At 42.5% G+C, this 24,830-nt stretch overlaps 1 protein-coding gene across 1 annotated transcript in view; it reads left to right on the top strand.

Annotated features, from left to right (window-relative positions):
• Positions 1 to 24,830, top strand: part of MYO3A (myosin IIIA) — a 236,160-nt gene that overhangs the window by 56,674 nt on the left and 154,656 nt on the right. The window contains exon 7 of the mRNA XM_089312433.1: positions 20,606 to 20,682. Within this exon, the coding sequence (XP_089168559.1) occupies positions 20,606 to 20,682 (77 nt within the window). The remainder of the gene's footprint in view (positions 1 to 20,605; positions 20,683 to 24,830) is intronic.

Genomic DNA, 24,830 nt, shown 5'->3' with positions numbered 1-24,830 from the left:
TATTCCCTCTCAGAAAACAGTATTGGCTCTGCTCCAAAACAGACCAAATGAGAACTTGAACGTCAACTTGACATCTTCTAATTCCCTGGCTCTAAAAGGTGGGATGATAAACATGACTGAGATTGAAAATTATTAAAACAAGTGTAAGTAAATATTTGATAAGAAGAAAGTTGGTAAACCAACGGCTCTGAGCACTCTAACTACCCGGGGTATCCTTCAAATCAAACTACATTAAAAACATGCATTTAGATAATAAGGTGACCTTTTTATGTGACATTATTATAAAGTAGTCACAAGTTGGAGAGCTAATGAAATGAGGGCTTTGATTTTAGATGATTTGGTTTGTAGACTTGTCTGCCAGCAATAATTAGAAAAGGTTATTCACCTACTAGAGTATTTCTGATGTCTGATACTAAAACACTCTATGGTTTTATGTAGATAGTGCTTATATTTCTGTTTTCCATAAGAGAACACAAATTCAGCTGGTCCAGAATTATTTGTAGGTTTTTATTTGAAATAAAACCTGAAAATGGTAGGGATATGCCTGTAGAGTGAAACTTTTAGAGGACAGAAAATAAATATATGGCAAACCGTGAACTGCCGAGTCAAACTAGAAATCAGTTTTCTCATTTTCTGTTTAAATTGAATTTTCAGAGAAGGCCACAGCTGGGAGTAAAGGATTTTAGAATAGATTTTCTTTGAATTTCTCACTTCACAAAATACACTATATGCTCATGAGTGGATATTGAAAATCCTAGAGGAGTGGCAGGCACTCTGTCCTCAATGTGTCCAAAACAGAACAAAATACTCCACCTTCCCGGAATTCTGCTTTGAGACAACTGTACCTGCTCAATGCTCATGCCAGCTATCTCAGGCTCTCCCCTCAGTCTTCCTGTTCTTCACCTGCCACGTCTGAAACTACAGATGCTCCTTGACTTAGGGTGGGGTTGCATCCTGATGAGCCCACTGTAAGTTTAAAATGTCAAATAAAAAGGGCATTTGATGTATCTTACCTACAAGGGGCTGGCATTGTGCTAGAGCAGGTAAAGCCACTGCCTGCGATGTTGGCATCCCATATGGTTGCTGGTTCATATCCCAGCTGCTCCATTTCCAATCCAGCTCCCTGCTAATGGGCTGAGAAAAGCAGCGAAAGATGGGCCCAGGTGTTTGGGCCCCTGCCACCTACATGGGAGACCTGGAAGAGGCTCCTGGCTTTAGTTTGGCCAAGTCTTAGACATTGCAGCCATTTGTTGAATGAACCCACAGATGGAGGAGCTCTCTCTCTCTCTTTCTCCCCCTATCTCTGCCTCTCTCTTTGTAATTCTTTAAATAAATAAAAAAATCTTTATATATATATATGTATATATATATATCTGACCTACATATCATAGAGCAGCCTAACTTACCATAAATACGGGTGAAGCCTCCCAACACAGAGCCTATTTTATAATAAAAGTTGACCATCTCAAGGACATGCACAGGCGGGCATTCTGTAGACTTATGGGATGTGAAGACACAAAACATAGTATACAAAAGATGCTGGCAGCATACATGCACTGTGGAGCATCCGTTGCTCCTCCTCAGGGTCAAGGCGGGCTAACAGAGCTGCAGCCTCTGCTGGACCCCATCACTGCTGCAAAATAGCAGACCACGTATCGCCAGCCTGTGAAAAGACTCGATTTCAAAATTTGAGGAACAGTTCCTATCTCACGCATATGGCTTTTGTACCATCGTAGAGTCGAAAATTCACAAGTCACATCATCACAAGTCAGGGACCAACTATCTGTAAACGTAAAACTTTGTTAAATATCCCCAGACTCCTCCCTTACTGCCCCTAGCCCAGTGCTAGCCCTCATCTATCATCTGGGCTGCTCTAGTTAGGTTTTCTGAACTCCGCGCGTTGAGTCTCATTCCTTTCCTTCCAGTCCTTTCTCTACACTGCGGCCAGAAGGACCCACATCAGATGCTGCCACCCCTGTGCTCAGAATTCCACGCGGTGGCCAGAGGAAGCCACTTAAGGAGGGCTTTTCTGCAGTCCTGCATGCTGGCACCTGCTGATCGCTGTCCTTCTTTCTAAACCTCTGTGTTCCTCAGGCATTACCCGCCCCAACCCCCATTCCTAACACCTGTTAGCCAGGCCACCCAGAGCCTTTTAGTACCTTCCATGCGCCACGGTCTTTCTCAGCCAGGGCTCTTGCACACACTCCTGGGGAAGAAATGTGAAATTTATTATCATGCTTCTCTCTGTTGCCTCTCCAAGAATGTGATCTTCAGCCTGATGTGCCTGAGATACCCCCTGTCTGGAGGGAATTGAGATTTATTCCTGAAGGCATGCCAGAAAGTGAGTGAGGTCATATTCAGCTTTTAACCTCCAAAAAATAGGAATATGTAGCAGGGCTCAGACTATCTCCTGAGAAAAGTCTGTCTATATTGCTGTGTCTTCTCTTTAGCATATGACAGTGTCTCCAGGGATACACCTGAGAGTTTCATGGAAGACAGGATAGAAACATGAGGGAAGACTTTCCCATTTGTAGAGTAATTGTGGAAAGATGGGACAGAATGAGGCAGGAGAATGAGATGAGCTTTTTTTAAAAATTTTATCTAAAAGATAGAGAGTTGGAGACAGAAAGAAATCTACCATCTACTGGTTCACTCCCAAATGCCCACAACAGCTAAGATTGAGCCAGGCTGAAGCCAGAAGGCAGAAACTCAGTCTGGGTCTCCCATGTGGGTGGTGGGAAAGCAACTGCTTGAGCCATCACCTGCTGCCTCCCAGGGTCTACATTAGCAGGAAGATACAATAAGGGGCAGAGCTGGGGCTTGAACCCAGCACTCTGATCTATGACACTGGTGTCCCAGGCAGCGTCTTAACCACTGTACCAAATGCCTGACGATGAGGGCAGAGCAGCTCCCACCCTTGCTCCTTGTACCACACTTGTTCCACCTTCCAGAAGCTTCCGAAGCTGCTGTAGTCTAGCCTGGGGCGAGCCCCCACCTTGTTCCTTGGAGATGCACAGTGATGAGGCAGATGAGGAACCCAGGTCAGCTTCCTCAGACCCTGCCATTCAAGTCCAGAAGCCCAAAAGTAACAGGGAATCGGGAGCGTTTCTCGAGGGGAGTTTCTCAGGGAACAGAGGTGTTGCACTGGGAGGCACAGAGCAGGTCACTGGGTCAGACCTAAATGGGAGCCGCAGTCAGAACTCAGCATGTTCTCAGCAACAGCTAGGGCCAACCTGATCCTTAATCTGCAAGGAGGAACTACAAGAAGCCCTGCCTGTGAGAAGAACAGACCTCAGGAGCGCAAGCGCAGACACCGGTATGGGAGGCCACAGGGCCCCTGGCTGCCACGCCAGCCAAAGCCCTTGAGTCTGAGACTAGAGACCCACACTTGAGCACCTTGTCTCTTCTTCCTGCCACAGGGGCTTAGAAGCAGGAAGGAGGACTCCATCTGAGAGATGGAGCTAGCCCTCCATCTGAGAGATTGTATAGAGAGTGTATAGAGTAAATGAGTGGGCATTTGGCCCAGCCATTAAGACACTGCTTGGGACACCCACTTCCCATATTGGGATGCCTGGGTTCAAGTCCTAGCTCTGCTTCTGATTTCAGCTTCCCACTAATGTGCACCTTGGTAGGCAGCAATATTTGTTCAAATACTTGGATCCCTGACACTCATGTGGGAGATCTAGATTGCGTTCGCTGCTTCTGGATTTGGTCTGGTCCATTCCCCAAGAATTGTAGGCATTTCTGGAATGAACCCACAGATGGGACCACTCTCCTTGTCTCTTGTCCCTATCTCTGTCTCTTTGCCTTTTAGATAAATAAAATTTTTCAGAGTTAACAGTAAATGTAATGGGAGAAGTAAACTACTTAGTGTAATTACTGACACTTTCTGATTCTGAAAATCTTTCTTGTGAAATAATAATCCCAGCTCATCTTTACTCAGTGCTATACAGATGGTAGGTGCTTAATCAGTAGTTGCTAAATAATGAAAATTGGAGTTCCCAAATGGGTGCCTCTTTCTGTTTCAAAAAACACAAGTCCCTCACAGGAGTCAATGCAATGTTACTCTAAATGTCAAGTGACTTAATTACAATACATGTAAGATTTAGTTTGCTAACATTCACCATGAATGCCAGCTTTAAAATACCCTTTGTTCTTTTGTTAAGTGGAATACACCTTTGTAGAAAACCTCCAGATACCGCAGAGAGCAAAAGGGCGACTGAGCTTGCAAACATTATTAATGAAAAGCATTAGCAGGCCCTGGTATATAATCAATCAATAAATAATATGACCTCCCAGGACATAAACCTCCTTAAACAAGTCAACTAATGTCTGGAAAAGCAGTCTATACCTTGAATAAAGAAATGAAACAGCCTAAATTTAAAGGGCAGTTCTCGCTTCTCATTTCTGTGGGCTTCTCTCTGGAGACACTGGCTTCTAACAGGACACTTAACATTTCATTACAAAAGAACAGGAAGTACTTTTGGTGATTTATTCAGACATCATTCCGATGACAGAATATTTTATGGCTTTAAATCTGTTGCCCACATGCCCAATTTTAGACCAAGTCCCCAGTGCATGATGTAGGGTAAAGGAAGGTTGTGATTTATTGATTAAAGATATGTATTCTACCTACCTGCCTGCCTGCCTGCATTCCTTTTGGAATAATTCAGAGCAAGAGCTAAACAAGTGTGGGGTAGGGGTGGAGCTTGGCCAGCATGGGGTGTGGGTCCCCGGGTGGCCCAGCAAGGGCATCCACATAGGGTGATGGTGGGTGACCCAGAGTGGGTTTTCAGAGCCAGAACGAAGTGAAGAAAGTGTCTGCACAGGGCCAGGGTGAAGACCAAGGCCAAGGGCAAGGAAATATACTAAGGATGCCGAGAGCCAGGTTCCTTATTGCTAGTGAAGAGCATTACAAATAGGAAAAGGGAGAAATCTGAGTCCAATGGTGTTGGACTGGAATTAAAGTCATCTGTGTAGACCCCTGGTTGCCTATCTATATATAAACATAAAAATCCTGTGTGGTGTGGATGCTACATATGTGTGTGTGCACATTGGTATTACCTAGCAGTGTCCACCACTAGGGCCTGCAAGCCACAATGCACCTAGCTCTCAGTTTTTAAACAATTCTCAACCAACAGGGAACAGGGGGTCTTGGAGATAGGCTGATTTTAGGGCTATTTAAAGTGAGCCTGGGCCTTACTAAGCCCCCAAAGAAAGGGAATACTCAGAAGACTGATGTAGAAGCCAACTCGAAGTAGTGCCCACTGACCAGATCCTGGAGAGTCTGAGCAACAGAAGAATGAGGAATGCTGTGGTAAGGACAGTGATCCGTGGGGTAAACAGTTCACTGGTGGTGCTGGCGCTATGGCAGAACTGGTTGAGCCACTGTCTGCAGTGCTGACATCCCAAATGACTACTTACTCAAGTCCTAGCTGCTCCACTTCTGATCCCGCTCACTGCTGTTGTGTCTGGGAAAGCAGCGGAAGATGACTTGAGTGCTTGGGGCCCTGCTACCCACAGGAGAGACCTGGATGAAGTTCCCGGCTCCTGGCATCTCTATAGCCCTGTTCTGACCATTGTAGCTGTTAAGGTAGTGAACCAGCAGATGGAAGATTTCCCCTGCCTCTGCATTTCAAATAAATAAATACATCTTAAAGATTAATATTAAATTTACAGAGAGAAAGAGAGAGAATTATCCATCTGCTGGTTTACTCCCCAAATGGCTGCAATGGCAGAGGCTGGCCAAGTCAAAAACAGGAGCTTGAAACTCCATCTGGGCCTCCCATTTGGGTGGCAGGGGCCCAAGTACTTGGGCCATTATTTGCTGCTTCCCAAGCCCATTAGCAGGTACCTGGATCAGAAGTGGAGCAGCTAGAACTCAAACCAATGCCCCTTATGGAATACTGGCATTGCAGGCAGAGGATTAACCTGCTGTGCCACAATACCAGTCCCAAATAAATAAATCTTTATTTAAAAAAAAAAAAGTCCATTGGTCCCTACTAGCATACATAAGCATATGAATACATGGACACAAAGAAGCAAATGCTTCTGCTTACAGAATAATGCCAGTGAGAAGAGTAGCAGGAGTAATGAAACTAGTGGGTTCAGTTTTGATTAGAAATGAGATAGTTTCGGGGCCAGCGCAGTGGCACAGTGGGTTAAAGCCCCAGCCTGAAGTCCTGCCATCCCATATGGGTGATGGTTCTAGTCCTGGCTGCTCCACTTCCGATCCAGATTTCTGCTATGGCCTGGGAAAGCAGTAGAAGATGGCCCAAGTCCTTGGGCCCCTGAACCCACGTGGGAGACCTGGAGGAAGCTCCTGGATCCTGGCTTCAGATCAGCGCAGCCCCGGCTGCTGCGACCATATGGGGATTGAGCCAGCGGATGGAAGACCTCTCTCTCTGTCTCTACCTCTCTCTGTAACTTTGTCTTTCAAATAAATAAAATAAATCTTTAGAAAAAAAAAAAGAAATTAGGTAGTTTCATAGTCTGAAAATACCTCTGCATCAAATACTTGTTTTCTTATGTGAAAGGAAAAGGACAAGTTTGCAGAGAAGAATCCTGTCGTATACAACCATGAACCAAGTGATCAAAATGAACATAACTGGTCATGGTCAAATGAAAATAACACTCCACCAGAGAGGATGCAGGACATAGACTCAGCATCCCTTCTATGTACTCCTGCCAAACGTAACACAAGGTACTATCCAGTAAGTTGAAATTTGAAAACATTCTATAAAATAAATGGCATAAAATCTTTTAAAACTGAAAGTCATGCCAATTCAAGGGAATATTGAGGGACTCCTCCAGATTGTAGGAGGTCAAGGAGAAATGACAACTAAATGCTGAACATGATCTTTTTGTTGTAAAAGTCCTAGTTGGACAGTTGATGGAATTTGAGTGAGGTGTGTGGATGAGTTGATGGGTCTACTTGATGTTGTTGGTTGTGTAGGGAGAATGTCCTTGTTTGCAGTACTAAAGTACTCAGATGAAGGGGCATCATGTAACCCATTTAGTCTCAAATGATTCATGAAAAATAGTACTTTGTTTTTTCTTTTGCTAACTTTTGTCTAAGATTGAAATTATGTCAAAATGAAAAATAGGGGTCAGCACTGAGGTGCAGTGGGTTTGGCTATTGCATGTGATGTCGGCATCCCATATGAATGCCAGCTCAAGTCCTGGCTTCTCCATTTCTGATCCAGTCCACTGCTAATGCGTCTGGGAAAGCAGCAGAGGATGACCCAGGTACTTGGGTCCCTGCTCCCCATGTGGGAGACCTGGATGGAGTTCCAGGCTCCTGTCTCCAGCCTGACCTAGCCCCAACTGGTCTGTCTGTCTGCCTCTCTCTCTCTCTTTCTCTCTCTCTCTCCTCTTCAAATAAATAAAATAATCTGTTTTTAAAAATGAAAAATAAAACTATGGAGTACAGTTAGAGGCTTAGCATGGAATATAAAGTTATATATTACTTGAATATTATGAATTTTGAAAATGTAGGGCTAGTACTTTATAGAATAGTATAGTATGTTGAAAAAAGACTAGAGGGAAAATAATTTTTTAAAGTTTGCAGAGCTTTAGAATTTTCATACCATACAAGAAAATTGTCGCTCCCCGTCTTCGTGGAGGAACGACACAGGACCCTGCGCTGTTCTTTTGTCTGCTCGGCCCTCCCCGGGTTTGCTGCTGATTCTTCCCGGGTTGGCTACCATCCCTTCCACCTCCGTGGAAGGGCGGTTCCCCCTAGCCACTTTCCCCTCTTCCGCGGGGGAGCGGCACACCGCCGGCCGGCTCTCTCGGGGGCTGCACAGGTGTTCCTTCAGATAGATGTTCCCCTTAGATGTTCCTGGTGCATGTTGTCTCTCTCCTCCTTTATAGTCCTCTTCCACCAATCCCAACTCTGCTACCCACACGCTGAGTACGCTGCTCTCCTCCAATCAGGAACAGGTCCTACAGTTTATTGGTTGAACTGGAGGCAGCTGTGTAGAAGCTGTTTCCCTTCTCAGCGCCATATTGTGGGAGAGCAGATGCATAGAATAAGTCTTAATTCCAGTAACTTAGTCTAGTCCGAGTTGCTCCCCACAGAAAATGAGTACTTTGCTCAGTTAGAATATACTTTTGTACTTTGGGGAGGTGACTCTTACCTTGTTTGAAAATAAAGCCACTTAAAATTCTTTTTTTATATAAAACTGAACTTTGAATAAGTAGACTCCTTTAGAATTTTATGATCTCTCTGAACGTGTGGGCTCATGTGTTTTGAACTGAGCATGTTCCAAATTTGAATTAAGCTATTTAACACAGTAGATAATGATGTATTTTTAGTCAAAGGTTTTTGGTTGTAAGGACTAAGGAAGAATAAGATCCAATAGGCAACCTCATAAATAAGAACAGCGTTCAGGGGTCTGCAATGGGGACAGGAAAATGAAGGGCAACCAAGACTTCTGCTATCTCTTGCTTCTTGCTCTGCTCATCAGCCTCCCTGCCTGCCCACCAGCCTTTGGGAACTTCATGTAGCTCTTTAAGTCTACCCCCAAATAACAGCCTCAGCCTCCCCAGGCCATAGGCATATGGATCTTGTGCTAAGAACTAACCAACCTGGACTTTCAGCACCAAATGAAAGGAATTTCAGTAGTCCACACTGGGTCCAATGCCCACTCTGCATTCAATCAGTCAAGACTAGGCAGTAGATTCAGGCAAGACATTCTTTTTAACTTACTAGCAGGTGAAAGAAAAGAAAGCTTTTTATCTAGGGATTTTATATATATATATATGTGGGGGGGGCAACTCGGACTAGACTAAGTTACTGGAATTAAGACTTATTCTATGCATCTGCTCTCCCACAATATGGCGCTGGGAGAGGAGGAAACAGCTTCTACACAGCTGCCTCCAGTTCAACCAATAAACAGCAGGACCTGCTCCTGATTGGAGGAGAGCAGCGTACTTGGCGTGTGGGTAGCAGAGTTGGGATTGGTGGAAAAGGACTATAAAGGAGGAGAGAGACAACATGCACCAGGAACATCTAAGAGGAACATCTATCTGAAGGAACACCTGTGCAGCCCCCGAGAGAGCCGGCCGGCGGTGTGCCGCTCCCCCGCGGAAGTGGGGAAAGTGGCAGGGGGAACCGCCCTTCCACGGAGGTGGAAGGGACGGTAGCCAACCCGGGAAGAACCAGCAGCAAACCCGGGGAGGGCCGAGCAGACAAAAGAACAGCGCAGGGTCCTGTGTCGTTCCTCCGCGAAGAGGGGGAGTGACAGTGTGTGTGTGTGTGTGTGTGTGTGTGTGTGTATAAACACACATATATATAATCAGATATATAGATATATATCATAGAAATTAAAATTTTGGAGCTATAGACTGATATCATTTAGTGCTACTTCCAAAGACAATGAGAAAAACTGACAGGCCAAGGAACAATTTTTGAAACTAGAAGGGAAGGGGTAGACATTTGGCCTAGTGGTTAAGCTGCTGCTTGGGAACACCAGAATCCCATCTTGGAGTGCCGAGGTTCAAGTCCTGGCTGTGCCCTGATTCCAGCTTCCTGCTAATGCACACCCTGGGAGGCAGCAGGTGATGGGTCAAATACTTGGCCCCCTGTACTCATTTGAGAGTCCTGGGATGAGATCCAGGCTTCTGGCTTCAGCCTAGCCTAGCCCTGGCCATTGTAGCCATTTGGGGTGTGTGAACCAGTGGGTAGAAGGTCTCTCTCTGTTTCTCCTTCTCTTTCTGTAACTCTGCCTTTCAGATAAATAAGTCTTTTTAAAAAAAGAACTATGATGTGTGCTCGGCTCCATGCAGTACTGTACATATGTGTACCTGTCCATAGACATATAGAACTGAGTACCTTGGACAGCTCTAGTTGCATCATTTGTTGTCCAAAGCCAAGGAGGGTACTGCAAGCAGTGGGATCTTGATGGCTTTAAAGAAAGCATCACACCTTCTCTACTAGACAACAGGTAAGACCTATCCAAAGGGCCCAATGTAGAGTCTGGTGGACTGGAGAGAAGGCAGATTTTTCAAGGGAAATCACGTGGGCACTGATAGAAGAGGTGTTTGGAATGAGCCAGTCAGCTACCTTGAGTCATCTTAACCTTGTCTACCATTTGCAGAAACATCAGAATTTTGATCCTCTTTAAATGCAAAATGTTGTGTAAAAGTGAATTTCCTAGTGGGAAGCAATATAGCCCTCATGAGATTTATTAAATAAATGTTGACACAAAAATCACAATCATTCTCAAAAACTATTTTGAGAAGAGTTGTGTATGTGAGGTAGTAGTCTTTTTTTTTTATGTCCACTGTAGAATATTCTATTTCATTTAATAATTTATATTTTAGTAAAATGCAAACAACATAAAATTTATTCTCTTAACCATTTTAAATGTATAATTAAATGTTGTTAACTATACTCATGTTATTAGCTGCCATCACTAACATTTTTCTGTAGAACTGTTTATCTTACAAATCTGATTTTAAATACATTAAACAGTAACTCCTCTTCTCCCCTCCTCCAGTCCTTGGAGACCACCAATTTGCTTTCCGTGCCTGCAGTTTTTATTATTCTAAGTGCTTCCTATAAGTGGAATCATACATTACTTGTCTTTTTGTGCAGGCCTATTTCACTCAACATAATGTCCTCAACATTCATCCATGTGGTGTGTGTCAAAATTGCCTTCCATTTTGTGCTACAATAGTATTCCTTTGTATTTATATAGCACACTTGGCTTATCCATCCAATTATGGATGGCAAATTAGGTTGCCTAAACCTTTTGGCCATTATAAATAATGCTGCTATGAATGTGCGTGTACAAACATTTCGAGTTCTTTAATTGTTCTTTTTAGCATATACTCAAAAGTGGAATTACTGAATCCAATGTTAATTCTGTTTTTAGTTTTCTGAGGAATCATTGTCTTCCACAATAGCGGTACCATTTACATTTTTACAAACAGTGCATAGAGTTCTGCTTTTTTTTTCCATCTTTGCCAACACTTCCTAGTGTTTGATTTTCTTGATGATAGCCATCCTAAAGGCTATGAGTGGATATCTCTTTGTGTTTTTTTTTAAGATTTATTTTTTATTTATTTGAAAGACAGAGTTACACAGAGAGGTAGAGCCAGAGAGAGAGAGGGGTCTTCCATCTACTTGTTCTCTCCCCAAATGGCCAGACCTGAGCTAATCTGAAGCCAGGAACCAGGAGCTTCTTCCAGGTCTCCCATGCAGATGCGGGGGCCCAAGCTCTTAGACCATCTTCTACTGCTTTCCCAGGCCATAGCAGAGAGCTGGATGGGAAGTGGAGCAGCCAGGACTGGAACAGGTGTCTGTATGGGACTTTAATCTACTGCGCCAGCCCCTTTCGTTGTGATATTGATTTGCATTTCCCTAACTGTAACTGAAGTCGAGCATCTTTTCATGTGCTTAATACCCACTTAAATATTTTCTTTGAAGAAATATCTTTTCAGATGTTTTGCCCATTGTTTAATCAAGTTGTCTGTTCTTTTGTTATTGAGTTTTAGAAGTTCTCTATATATTCTGAGTAGTAATGCCTTATCAGAATATGATTTGTGAATGCTTTTTCAACATTTTAAATGCTTTCTCAACACACAGTTCTATGTGTTGCTTTTTTACTTTGCTAATAGTGTCTTTTTATGTCCTAAAGTTTTTACTTTCATAAAGTCTAGTTTGTCCACTTTTTTATTGTTATGACTTTGGTATTATATCCAAGAAACCATTGTGAAATCCAACATCTCCTATGTTTTCTTCAAGAGTTTTGTGGCTTTAGCTCTTATGTTTAGGTATTTGAGCCATTTTGAGCTCGTTTTTGTTGATGGGGTTAGACAAGATTTTGACTTCAATTTTTGCATTTGGCTAACCAGTTTTCCAGAACCATTGGTTGATTAAATTGTCATTTTTCTTAGGCTTTGGAATCAGGAAGTCTGAGTCTTCCAACTGTGTTCTTCTTTGTTAAGAACTTGCGGCTATTCATAGTCCCTTGATATTAGTAGGATTGGTTTTTCAATTTCTATGAAAGACGTTGTTTGGATTTCCATAGGAGTTGCCTGAAGCGCCAGCATACCATATAGGCGCCGGTTCTAGTCCCAGCTGCTCCTCTTCCGATACAGATCTCTGCTGTGGCCTGGGAAAGCAGTAGAACTTGGGCCCCTGCACCCACGTGGGAGACCCGGAGGAGGCTCCTGGCTCCTGGCTTTGGATTGGTGCAGCTCCAGCCATTGAGGCCATCTGGGGAGTGAACCAGTGGATGGAAGAACGCTCTCTCTGTCGTTATCTCTCTCTGTAACTCTGTCTTTCAAATAAATAAAATAAATCTTTTAAAAAATATTGAGGTTTTCAACTCATTAACAAGATGCCTTTCTGTTTATTTGTATCTTTTTAAATTTTTTTTAAAGATTTATTTATCTATTTGAGATGCAGAGTTACAGAGAGAGGGAGAGACAGAGAGGTCTTCCATCTGTTGGTTCACTCCCCAAATGGCTGCAATGGCCAGAGCTTAGCCTATCTGAAACCAGAAGCCAGGAGCTCCATCCAGGTCTCCCATGTGGGTGCAGGGGTCCGAGCACTTGGGCCATCATCCACTGCTCTCCCAGGCCCCTAGTAGGGAGCTGGATCAGAAGTGGAGCAGCTGGCACCCATATGGTGCCACATCTGTAGCTGGAGGCCTGTGCCAGCTATGCCACATTGCCAGTCTCCCTTTTTAAAGTTCTTTCAGTAATATTTTGTAATATTGAGGGTATAAGATTTTTTTACATATAAGATTACATCACTTGTGAACAGATAGCGTTTTCCTTCTAGTTCGGATGCTTTTATGTCTCTTTCTGGCCTAATTGCTCTGAGGAGTCTAATATCATGTTTGAACAGGTGTGGCAGTGGAGGAGAGAGATCCTTGCCTTACTGATCTGAGAGGAAACATTTGAAACTTTCACCACTGAGTAGTATGCTCACTGTGGCTATTCCTATGTGATTTTTATTGTACTGCAGTAGTTTTCTTTTATTCTTAGTTTGTTGAGTTTATTGTTTTTATCATGAGAAGGTGTTGAATTTTGTCAAATCCTTTCTCTACATCAATTAAAATGATCATATGATTTGTTTCTCTTCATTCTGTTAATGTGGTGTGGTGTGTTACATTTGTTGATTTTCATATATTTTGGGCCTTCCTTGCATTTCACCTGGTCATAAGTAATCCTGTCATGTGCTGTTGAATTTGGTTTGCTAATATTTTGTCAAGGATTTTTGTATCCATGTTTGTAAGGAATATTGGTCTGTACTTATCCTTTTTTTGTAGTGTATTCATGTGGCTTTGGTACGCAGACAATGCTGAACTTATAGCAAAAGTTGGCACTTGTTCTCTCCTTTTTTATTTCTGGATGTTTGAGAAGGATTTGTTTTAGTTATTATTCAAATAGTCATTGGCCAAAGACTTGTCTTTTTGTGGAGATCTTTGGTTACTGAATCTGTCTCCTTACTAGTTATAGGTTTATGTATGACTAGTATTTCATCATGATTCAGTCTTGGTAGGTTGCATATTTCTAGAAATGTCTTCATTTCATCCGCATTATCTGATGTGTTCTCAAGAGCTGTTCCTACTACTGGCTTATCATCTTTTTATTTGTACAACTTCAGTAGTAATGTCCCCACTTTCACTTCTGCTCCTAATAACCTGAGTCATCTGGTTTTTCCTTAGTAGACTGAAAGGTTTGTTAATTTTTTTTATCTTTTTGGAGAACTAATTTTATTTTTTAAAGGTTTTATTTATTTATTTGAGAGAGAGAGAGAGTTACAGACAGTAAGAGGGAGAGACAGAGAGAAAGGTCTTCCTTCCGTTGGTTCACTCCACAACAGCTGGAGCTGCACCGATCTGAAGCCAGGAGTCAGGTGCTTCTTCCTGGTCTCCCATGTGAGTGCAGGGGCCCAAGCACTTGCGCCGTCTTCTACTGTTTTCCCAGGCCATAGCAGAGACCTGGATTGAAAGAGGGCAGCTGAGACTTGAACCGGCGCTCATATGGGATGCCGGTGTCAACAGGCAGAAGATTAACTTACTGCGCCACAGTGCCAGCCCCAGAGAACTAATTTTAGTTTCATTGATTTTCTCTATTGTTTTTTCCTAATCTCTATTTCAGCCATATCTTCTTTAATTTTTATTGTTTCCTTTCTTCTACTAATTTTGGGCTTAGTTGTTCTTTTACTAGTTCCTTAAGTTGTGAAGTTAGATTGTTGATCTGAGAGGTTTTTTTTAATCTTTTTTACTGTAAGCATTTGTAAATATAAATTTCCCCCTTAGCATCATTTCATGGGTGTACTATGAGTTGGTATGTTGTTGTTGTTTTTGTTTGTCTCAAGATATTTTATAATTCCTCTTGTGATTTCTTCTTGATCCACTGGTTATTTAAGAATGTGTTTTTTAAGCTCCACAGATTTGTGAATTTGCCAACTTCCCTTCTTTTAAATTGATTTTTAACTTCATCTGTGGTCAGAGAAGATAATTTGCATAATATCTATCTCTTAAATCCATTGAGACTAATTTGTGGTCTAACATATGGCCTTTTCTGGAAAAATGTTTCATGAGCATTGGAGAAGATGGTATGTTCTGTTACCGATGAGTAGAGTGTACTTTGTTAGATTTTGTGTTCTGTTACCGTTGGTGTGCTGTGTGTGTCTGTTAGATCTGCTTGGTTTATTACGTTTCTCAGGACTTCTGTTTCCTTACTTATCGTCTATCTGATTGTTCTATTTGTGATTGGCAGTGGAGTTATTAAATTCTCCACCAATTACTGCAGAATAATTGTCTGTTTTTCCTTCTTTTCTGTCTTTTCTTAATATGTTTTGTTGGTTTGTTATTATATATATATATATATAATTGTTTATAAATATTAGATCTTCTGGCTGTACTGAACCCTTCATTAATATATAATGTCTTTCTTTGTTTTTTTTTTTATAATTTTTAAAAATGACACCTGTTCCCGGTTGCTCCTCTTCCAGTCCAGCTCTCTGCTGTGGCCCGGGAGGGCAGTGGAGGATGGCCCAAGTGTTTGGGTCCCTGCACCCGCTTGGGAGACCAGGAGGGGGCACCAGGCTCCTGGCTTCGGATCGGCGCGGTGCTGGCCGTGGCAGCCATTTGGGGGGTGAACCAACGGAAGGAAGACCTCTCTCTGTCTTTTTCTCTCTCTAACTCTATCAAATAAATAAAGAAAAAATTAAATTAAAAATGACACCTGCTTTACGTGATATTAGTTTAGATACTCTGCTCTCTTTTCATTGCATTTCCCTTGTTTGTGTCCTAAATCTAAAGTGAGCATCTTGTAGATCGTAGCATATGGTTGGATTGAGTGTTTTATACATGCGTGCTGCCAACCTTTTTTTTTTATTTACATTTAAAGTTATTATTAATAAGGAAGACTTACTTGTGACATTTGGATATTTGTTTTCTATAAACCTTATAGCTTTTCCCCTCATTTCTTACATTATTGTCTTTTGTGTTTGGTTGATTCTTTTTGAAGTAAAACCTTAGCTCCCTTCTCATTTCCATTTACATACATTCTATAGCTATTTTCTTTATGGTTACAATGGAGAGTATATCTAATAGACTGAAGTCGTAACACTATGATTTTAATTTAGAACAGCTTAACTTCAGTTATGTACAAAAACTGCTCCAAACAGCCCTGTATCTATGCCCTTTCAGTTATTGATGTTACAAAATTACATTTTACATAATGTATATCTAAAACCATAAACTCATTTTATGTATTAATATCCTAAATTATGTAGGAAATAAAATGTGATATTCCAAACCAAATTGAAATAATGCTAGTTTTTTCAGGTAGTAAACGTTTAAATGTGTATCATCTCTTAAATTGCATAGGTAACAAAAATGGAGTTAAAGCCATAGTTAAAATAATACTAGCTTATACAATTGTCTGTATATTTACCTTTCATGAGATTTTTATGTCTTCATGCAGCTTCTAGGTCCTTTAATTTCAACCTACAGGACTCCTTTTATCATTTCTTGCAGGCCAGCTCCAGAGGTGGTAAACTCCACCAGCTTTTATTGACCTGGAATGTCTTAGTATCTCCCTCACTGTGGAAGGACCCTTTTACTGGCTATAGGTGTTTGACCGCTTTTTTTCTTTCCGCACTTTGAATACATCAGCCCACTGCCATCTGGCTTCCCAAGTTTCTGATGGGAAATCTGCTGATAATATTGAGAATCCTTTGTGTGTGTCACCTCTATGTTGCTGCTTTCAAATTTCACTCTGGGGTAGTTTGATTACTGTGTGTCTTGGTGTTGTGTATCTTTGAGTTTCATCTTACTCAGAGTTCATTATGCTTCTTGGGTGTTCATATTCCTGTCTTTCCTCAGATTTGGGACTCTTTAACCATTATTTTTTTGAATAATCTCTCTGCCCTCTTTTTCTCTTCTTCTGGGACTCCCCAATGCTGTGTCTGTGTGCTTGATAGTGTCTCATAGATCCATTAGGCTCTGTTGATTTTCCTTCAGTCTTTTTTTTCTTTCTGTACTACAGATTTTCAGTTGATAATTTCAATTGTAATATCTTGATCATTTCAATTGTGCTGTCTTATAATTTGCTGATTTTTTTCTTCTGTCTGCCTAACTCTGTTTTTCAATCCCTCTAATGTTTTTTTTTTCATTTCAGTTATTGTATTTTTCACCTCCAAAATCTACTTTTTGGTTTCTTTTTAGGTTTTCTGTCTTTATATTCATGTTTCTATTTTGTTCATACTTCATTCCCTAACCGTTTCCATATCGTCCTCCAGTTCTTTCTTTGTCTAGCAAGTCCATTCTCTGGTCTTTCTCAGGCATGATTTCTGTTGGTTTATTTTTCTCCTTTGAGCTGTCTATCCAATGTTCCTGTTTCTTTGTATGTTTTGTGATTTGTTGTTGAAAACTGAACATTTGAATCTAAAATATCGTTGTGGAAACTGATGTTTTTGTTGAAGTGTAAATTTAAGATCTACTTAGGCCTCATTAAAAATTGTATTTATTTATTATTATTAATTTATTTATTCATTTGAAAGTCAGAATTACAGAAAGAGGGAGGGAGGGAAGGAAGGAGAGAGGGAAGGAAGAAGGGAGGGAGGCAGGAAGAGAGACAGACAGACAGACATCTTCTATCTGCTGGTTCACGCTCCCAGATGGCCACAACGGACAGGACTGGGCCAGGCTGAAGCTAAGAGACAGGAGCTCCATCTAGGTCTCCCTTGCGGGTGGCAGGGACCCAAGCACTTGGGCCATCTTCTGCTGCTTTTCCCAGGCCATTAACAGAGAGGGGGATTGGAAGTGGAGCAGCCAGGACGCAAGCAGCACCCATAAGGGACGCCAGCGTCGTGGGCAGTGGCTTTACCTGCTGTGCCACAATGCTGGCCTCTTTTGAGCCTGCACCTTTCCCTCAGTGTGTATGGTGTACAGTGACTTTCTAAATTCTCTTAAATATGTGGTTGCTTTTAAATACTGTAGACATTGATTCCCCAGTGTAAAAGACAATAATGCAGGTAAGTGGGATTGGGGGAGGAGAAAAGAAACAAAGTAATTCCAGCCCTTTAAACCTCTAGTAGTTGCTGTAGCTGTAGTGCTAATTAAATAATTATGTCAGATGTGTCTGATCAGGTCGTAAGCAGCCTAGTTCATTATAGTTTTGAAGTAATCATCCTAAGAGTTCTTATCGTACAAAACCATGCAAAAATTTTGTGTAGGATTTTCCAGAAAAACAAAACCAACAGGATGTGTATGAGTGTAGGGGAGTATTTATTTTAAAGAACTGTGGCTTGGTGATTCCAAAATCTTCTGCCTGGACAGCAAGGAAGAGTTTCCGTGTAAGCATGGAGGGTCCGTGGCAGACTTCCTTCCTGCCAGGGGAGAGCCATCTTTGTTCTAAGAAAGCCTCCAACTGATTGGATATGACCCTCTGACATTATTGAAGGTCATCTACTCTACTCACAACTCACAGAGGTAAATGTTAGTATAATTGAAAAAACAGCTCCACAGAGTCATCTACAAGAATATTTGGCCAATATCAGGGACCACTGTTAGCCCACCTGCTGGTTCATTTCAACCCTCATGCTATCTTAACCCTCATCAACAAAACGACAACAGTAGATGATGTAAATGCACTTTATGTCTGCTTTATGTTACCAAAATTATTTATTTTTACAACTTCAATTCTCACTCCTTCAGTATTTTGTTTTTAACAACAATCCCATACTTCTCCCTCTGCTCCACTGATGTGTCAAAGGTTTTGTTATATGGTTGTAGCAAGTCGAGTTCCCGGAAGTTGCCTCAGGAACTGCACATTTTGTGTTTCTCCCGTCTTCCTATGATCATGCATGATGTCTGAGTGCAAGTAGAAAGCCTGCACATTTCTCTCCCTGGAAACAGAACTTACGGCATAGAGAGCAGGGTCCACTGGGCAGTCCAAAAACCTCGCTGGAAGGGCCTAAAATAGCCTGAAATTTCCCTAGCAAGGCAAAATACCAGGAGTCATTCACACAAGTTCCTGTGCTGTTGCTGCGGCTGTGACTTGGGATGGATCAGTGCCATCGCTGGTCTTCATTCAGCCTCCCCTGCCTCTTCCCCTCTGGCCTCCTGCTCCTGTCTACATCCCAGAGATTTTCCACTCTTCAGCATCTTCTCTCTGGAGATGATGATGTCTCTGTGCCAGGGTGACTTATCCCACCAGTTACTCTCTGGGACAAGTCATTGCCCTAATCTTCACTCCCCAATTCATACTTTGGATCCCTATTGCCTTTTTTTTTTTTTTTTTTTTTTTGACAGGCAGAGTGGACAGTGAGAGAGAGAGACAGAGAGAAAGGTCTTCCTTTGCTGTTGGTTCACCCTCCAATGGCCACCGTGGCTGGCGCACTGCGGCCGGCGTACCACGCTGATCCGATGGCAGGAGCCAGGTACTTCTCCTGGTCTCCCATGGGGTGCAGGCCCAAGCACTTGGGCCATCCTCCACTGCACTCCCGGGCCACAGCAGAGAGCTGGCCTGGAAGAGGGGCAACAGGGACAGAATCCGGCGCCCCGACCGGGACTAGAACCCGGTGTGCCAGCACCGCAAGGCAGAGGATTAGCCTATTGAGACGTGGCGCCAGCCCCTATTGCCTTTTAAAATAGTTGATGTCAATCATTTAAAACCAGAATATGCATTTTCCTATCTTCTTAGCTACTTCTCATGTGAGAATTTATCCTAATATCAAAATGTCATTTGGCTGCAGCAGGGTGATTTTTCTCTCCCACTTAAGTTTACTAACCTGAACCTGGACAAATTGGACATTATGACCATAAAGTTGCCTCTGAAGCTCTTAAAGTCATGAAGCTGTTTGGTTGTGTTCATAAAATTACCTTGAGGCTTAATAGGCATTGTAGAGGCACTGAGAAAACAGGAAAGTGGATAAATGCTGTTTGTTCTCTGTCACTGTCATAGCTGGATGTTAATCATCTAAGACTCGATTTCTTACTCTACCTAGATGCATCTTCACTTATTTCAATCTTTTTATTTTTCTTTCTTCGCATTCTGGGCTGAGGCTGTCTTTTTACCATCCAGTTGCCCCCACAGGAACTGTGTATAATCTTTCTCTAAGGCGCCACTAGATGCTAAATGGTACATGAGATTCCACGGATGCTGTAATCCATTACCCTGGCGCTCTTCGACAAGGGGTGTGAAGGGGGGTGTTGGGTCAGAAGCAGAGCAGGTGGGACATGCACTGGTGCCCGTGTGGGATGCTGGTGTCACAGCCGGCGGCTTTACTGGCTAGGCCACATTGCCAGCCCTGCAAGAGGGCCTTTTCAGAGCAGGGAAGTCACGGAGTGAGAGCTCATGATTTGGGTCTAGCCTATCAAATCCAGAGAGGTCAAAGGTCAAGGGCACTATGTGTTCAGAGGTAACCAGGCCCTCTGCATGAAGATCTCTCAAGATGAGAGACCTGACTCCGAAGTCCCTGACCGTATTGATGGAATAACATGATAGAAATATTTGACTATAGCGCTGCATCCTAACCCTTCAGGATTATACTCTCTCTAGAGGACAGAACTGATTCGGTTCTGACGTGAGCTTAAATAGATGTAGTTTATTGGAAGCTTGTGATCAGATCAGGTGTGATTTGTCCTTAGTTGATAGATGGAAGACAGTTTATGCATACTCACAATTAGGTACTACACGTCTAATACCGTATAAACCTTTCTTAAATTCACTGGAATTTGTTCGCAGGCAAGAGGAGGAAGAGGGAGGGGAGGAAGCACAGGAGTCAAATAATGACATGCCGAAACACAGTGAAGAAAATGGTGTAAACTGTGGACCGCCAAAGGGAGAAGAGATTGTTATGATACAAGTAGATGAAAAGTCAGCGTGGGGGAACGGGGTTTAGATCTAAGTGGGATTTGGCTGTGAGAAGTAGGAATTAGAAGGGCAGTTCTGGGCTTGGCTATGCAGAAATCCTGATCTAGGACCCTTCTGGGTGAAGGTCAAGTGCATGGGCAGCTTAGGGGGAGTGGAATTATTGTACTCATTTTTAAGAAAATGTATAGCAACTGGTGTCTCTTTATGTGCATAATTAATGCAAGAGGTAAGTCTCACGTCTCTCTTCCAGGTGTGTCCGCACAACTCACCAGCACCCGGCACCGTCGGAACACATCTGTGGGAACACCGTTTTGGATGGCCCCTGAGGTCAGATAATGTTTTCACAAAGACAGACGTAATATTTGATTCTGTCTTTCTTTTTCATGTGGATGCTCTCTCCATAAGTGTTTTGGAATGTACCACAAGAAACTGCCAGTTGTATAATTTTTTAAAAAGATTTTTTTTATTTGACAGGTAGAGTTACAGAAAGTGAGAGAGAGACCGAGAGAAAGGTCTTCCTTCCATTGGTTCACCCCGCAAATGGCCACTACGGCCAGAGCTATGCCGATCTGAAGCCAGGAGCCAGGTGCTTCTCCTGGTCTCCCATGGGGTGCAGGGCCCAAGCACCTGGGTCATCCTCCACTGCCTTCCCGGGCCACAGCAGAGAGCTGGACTGGAAGAAGAGCAACCGGGACTAGAACGCGGCACCCATATGGGATGCCGGTGCTGCAGGCGGAGGATTAGCCTAGTGCGCCACCGTGCCAGCCCCAGGATTTGTTTTTTTATTTAAAAGGCAGAGTTACAGAGAGAGAGAGGGAGAGACAGAGACAGACAAATGGCCACAAGAGCCAAAACTTAGCCAGACCAAAGGCAGGAGCCAGGAGTTTCATTTGGTCTCCCATGTAAGTGGCCGGGGTCCAAACACTTGGGCCATCTTCTGCTACTTTTTCCAGGTGATGAGCAGGGAGCTGGATTGGAAGTGGAGCAGCTGGTACATGAACCAGAACCTTTTGGGGATGCTGGCGTTGCTGGTGGTGGCTTTACCCACTATACCACAATGCCAGCCCCAAGATGTGCAATTTTAATGTGAGATTTTTACATGTGTGAGAGAGGCATGGTTAGGGTAAGATACACACTAAACGGGCTGAGGATGAATATTTGAATCAATGAAAAGTTGAATGAATGAGTGAATCACATGTGGTAAAGAGAAGCTACCTAGAGCTGTTGTTTTTCACAAGTCTACTTTTGGTTGTTTAGTGTCTGTCCATAGCAGTGAATTGACATTGGATGATCAAATTATCACAGAAATATGATGAAAGCCCCTAGCCTATATTATTAGATCAGGCCCAGGCCCAGGAGCTATTCCAGGAGTACCTGTATTGAGTCACTGGACCTGGGGACTGTGCTGAGCGTTAGTGTATTCTTTTCTCTGTTAACTTTGGGAAGTTGTAAATAAACTGTCACAATACTGGAGGGAAAATTTTTTAAGGGTCACATCTCCCCACAGTCGCTATTAATGCTCAGTCCTTTAAATTACATTTATCAATAAAGAGTACTTATTTTTGAAAATGCTATCTATACCCATTGAGAAAAGCTCTGCTATTTATCTACTATTTTCTAGGGAGTGACGAGAGGAAAAGTGACTCAGATACCATATTAATATTGCAAAATCTTATAATTAAATTTGTTGGAGGATTAAATCATGGTATTCTGTTTCTGTTTGAATGCTAATTTAATTATTACTTGCAAAAAGTTGAAAAATGTAAACAATATAAAATACAGAGTGAGGATATTTTATGAAACTTACAATGGATTAAAAAACTTTTTTAAAAGGAGTGCATATTATAATAAAAATAAGAAATGGGACCAGCATTATGGCATCATGAGCTAAACTGCCATCTGCAACGCTGACACCCCATATCAGAGCACCGGTTCCAGTCCCCACTGCTCTGCTTCCAGTCCAGCTCCCTGAAATGTGCCTGGGAAAGCAGCAAAAGACGTCCCAGTGCTTGAATCCCTGACACACAGATGTAACTTTGGACTCCTGACTTTGACCTGGCCCAGCCCCAGCGGCCCAGCCATGTGGCCATTTAGGAAGTGAACCAGAAATGGAAGATTCTCTTTCTATCCCCCCTACCCCAATCACTGTGTCTTTTTGATTTTTTTTTTAAAGATTCATTTATTTATTTGAAAGTCAGAGTTACACAGAGAAAGAGAGGCAGAGAGAGAGAGAGAGACAGAGAGAGAGAGAGAGAGAGAGAGAGGTCCTCCATCCGGTGGTTCACTCCTCAATTGGCTGCAATGGCTGGAGCTGGGCCGATCCAAAGCCAGGAGCCAGGAACCTCCTCTGGGTCTCCCACATGGGTGCAGGGGCCCAAGGACTTGGGACATCTTTTACTTCTTTCCCAGGCCATAGCAGAGAGCTGGATTGGAAGTGGAACAGCCGGAATTCAAACCAGCACCCATATGGGATGCCGGCACTGCAGGCAGTGGCTTTACCTACTATGCCACAGCACTAGCCCCCAATGTGTCTTTCCTATTTAAACATACATACATAGATAAATCTTTTTAAAAATATAAAATGTAGACTTATAACAAAAACAAAATCAAATAAGAGAATCTCAAATGAGAATTTCTAGAGTTTGTGGATACACTTCTAGTGATTTTAAAACATACAAATTTATTAAAATAGGAGATTACTATATCAAACATTGCATTTTGTCTGCATATGTCAACTAATATACTAATAAGTGATATAATTATATAAATAATCCTCTAGCTTTATGTTTTGCTATGTTAATTTATGGTAGTGAAGCCTTTATTATATCTTTATCACTCAGTAAAAATCTTCCTTAATATTAATTACTAAACAGTCATTTTTCTCACAAATGGGCTTAGTGCACCAATTGATATTATAGAAAACAAGAAAGATTCTGTTACATTTTTTTCAAGCTGGCTTGGAAACATTTGTTCAAAATGTTTGCCTACAAATTATAGTCATCTCTCTACAATAAATAACTTGTAATCTTGAAGAACATATTTTGTCTAATTGGCTTTCTGGTTAATCAAGATACCCCATTTCTACCACCTCTGTGTTATAAATGACAGAGAGTTATAAATTTCAGAGAATCGGAGAGCAATAAGCTAAACAAATACAAATATAGTCACCCTACTGATAAAGGAGCATTTCAATATTCTTACAGTTTCATAGGTAAGCTTGCTATCATTTATCAATTAAATTATGTTATCAATTAAAAAGTGAAGTTCTTGATTTGGCATTTTTTTAAAGATTTATGTATTTACTTGAAAGTCAGAGTTATACAGAGAGAGGGGAGAGGCAGAAGAGAGAGGTCTTCCATCCGATGGTTCATTCCCCAGATGGCCGCAACATCTGGAGCTGTGCTGATCTGAAGCCAGTTGCCAGGAGGTTCCTCCAGGTCTCCCATACTGGTGCAGGGGCCCAAGCAATTGGACCATCCTCCATTGCTTTCCCAGGCCATAGCGGAGAGCGGGACTGGAAGTGGAGCAGCTGGGTCTCGAATCAATGCCCATATGGGATGCCAGTGCTTCAGGCCAGGGTGTTAACCCACTGCACCACATCGCCAGCCCCTTGATTTGGCATTTTTAAGTTAGATTCTACTGGGGCGGTGCGGTGGTGCAGCGGGTTAAAGCCCTGGCCTGAAGCACTGGCATCCACTATGGGTGCCGTTTCTAGTCCCGGCTGCTCCCCTTCTGATCCAGCTCTCTGCTATGGCCTGGGATAGCAGTGGAGGAAAGCCCAAGTCCTTGGGCCCCTGCACCCATGTGGGAGACCTGGAGGAAGCTCCTGGCTCCTGGCTTTGGATCGGTGCAGCTCTGGCCATTGTGTCCATCTGGGGGAGTGAGCCAGCAGATGGAAGACCTCTCTCTCTCTCTGTCTCTACCTCTCTCTGTAACTCTGTAATTTTCAAATAAAATAAATCTTTAAAAAAATGTTGGATTCTGCATCACAGGTGGTGTTTTCCTGTTATGTAAAGCCATCCTTCCCACACTGGAGTACATGTGTGCCAAGATGAAGGGGACATGGGAAATCATGTATTCCGAAATCAGGACGCCTGAAAGCGGACAGTGTTTATAATGACTCTAGGACAGCAAACATAAATCAAGAATGCTCCAGGTGAACTGGAACATAAATTCACTAAGCCTATGGGGAGATGTTTCTGGACCACAAATGGGAAGCTATAAAATAATGCATTATCCTGAAATAGCAATTTTACTGGAAAAAACGTTGGTGGAGCAAAACACATTAGTATTATGCTCAGGCAGATAAAGATGTACAATAGGCTGGAAAATTCTTCTAAATGGATTTAAAAATTTTTAGTGTCCTTATGGGGAGGTAGTTCACACGACATGCAATTCACTCATTTAAGGGGTTAGTGCCAGTATTCGGGTTTTTTGTGTCTGTTCAGAGGGCTGTGCAGCCATCACCACAAGCT

This window comes from Oryctolagus cuniculus, chromosome 13 (assembly GCF_051225735.1).
Source record: "Oryctolagus cuniculus isolate XC-2025 breed Fujian yellow rabbit chromosome 13, ASM5122573v1, whole genome shotgun sequence".
Lineage (NCBI taxonomy): Eukaryota > Metazoa > Chordata > Mammalia > Lagomorpha > Leporidae > Oryctolagus > Oryctolagus cuniculus.
This window is presented reverse-complemented; position numbering and strand designations above follow the sequence as displayed.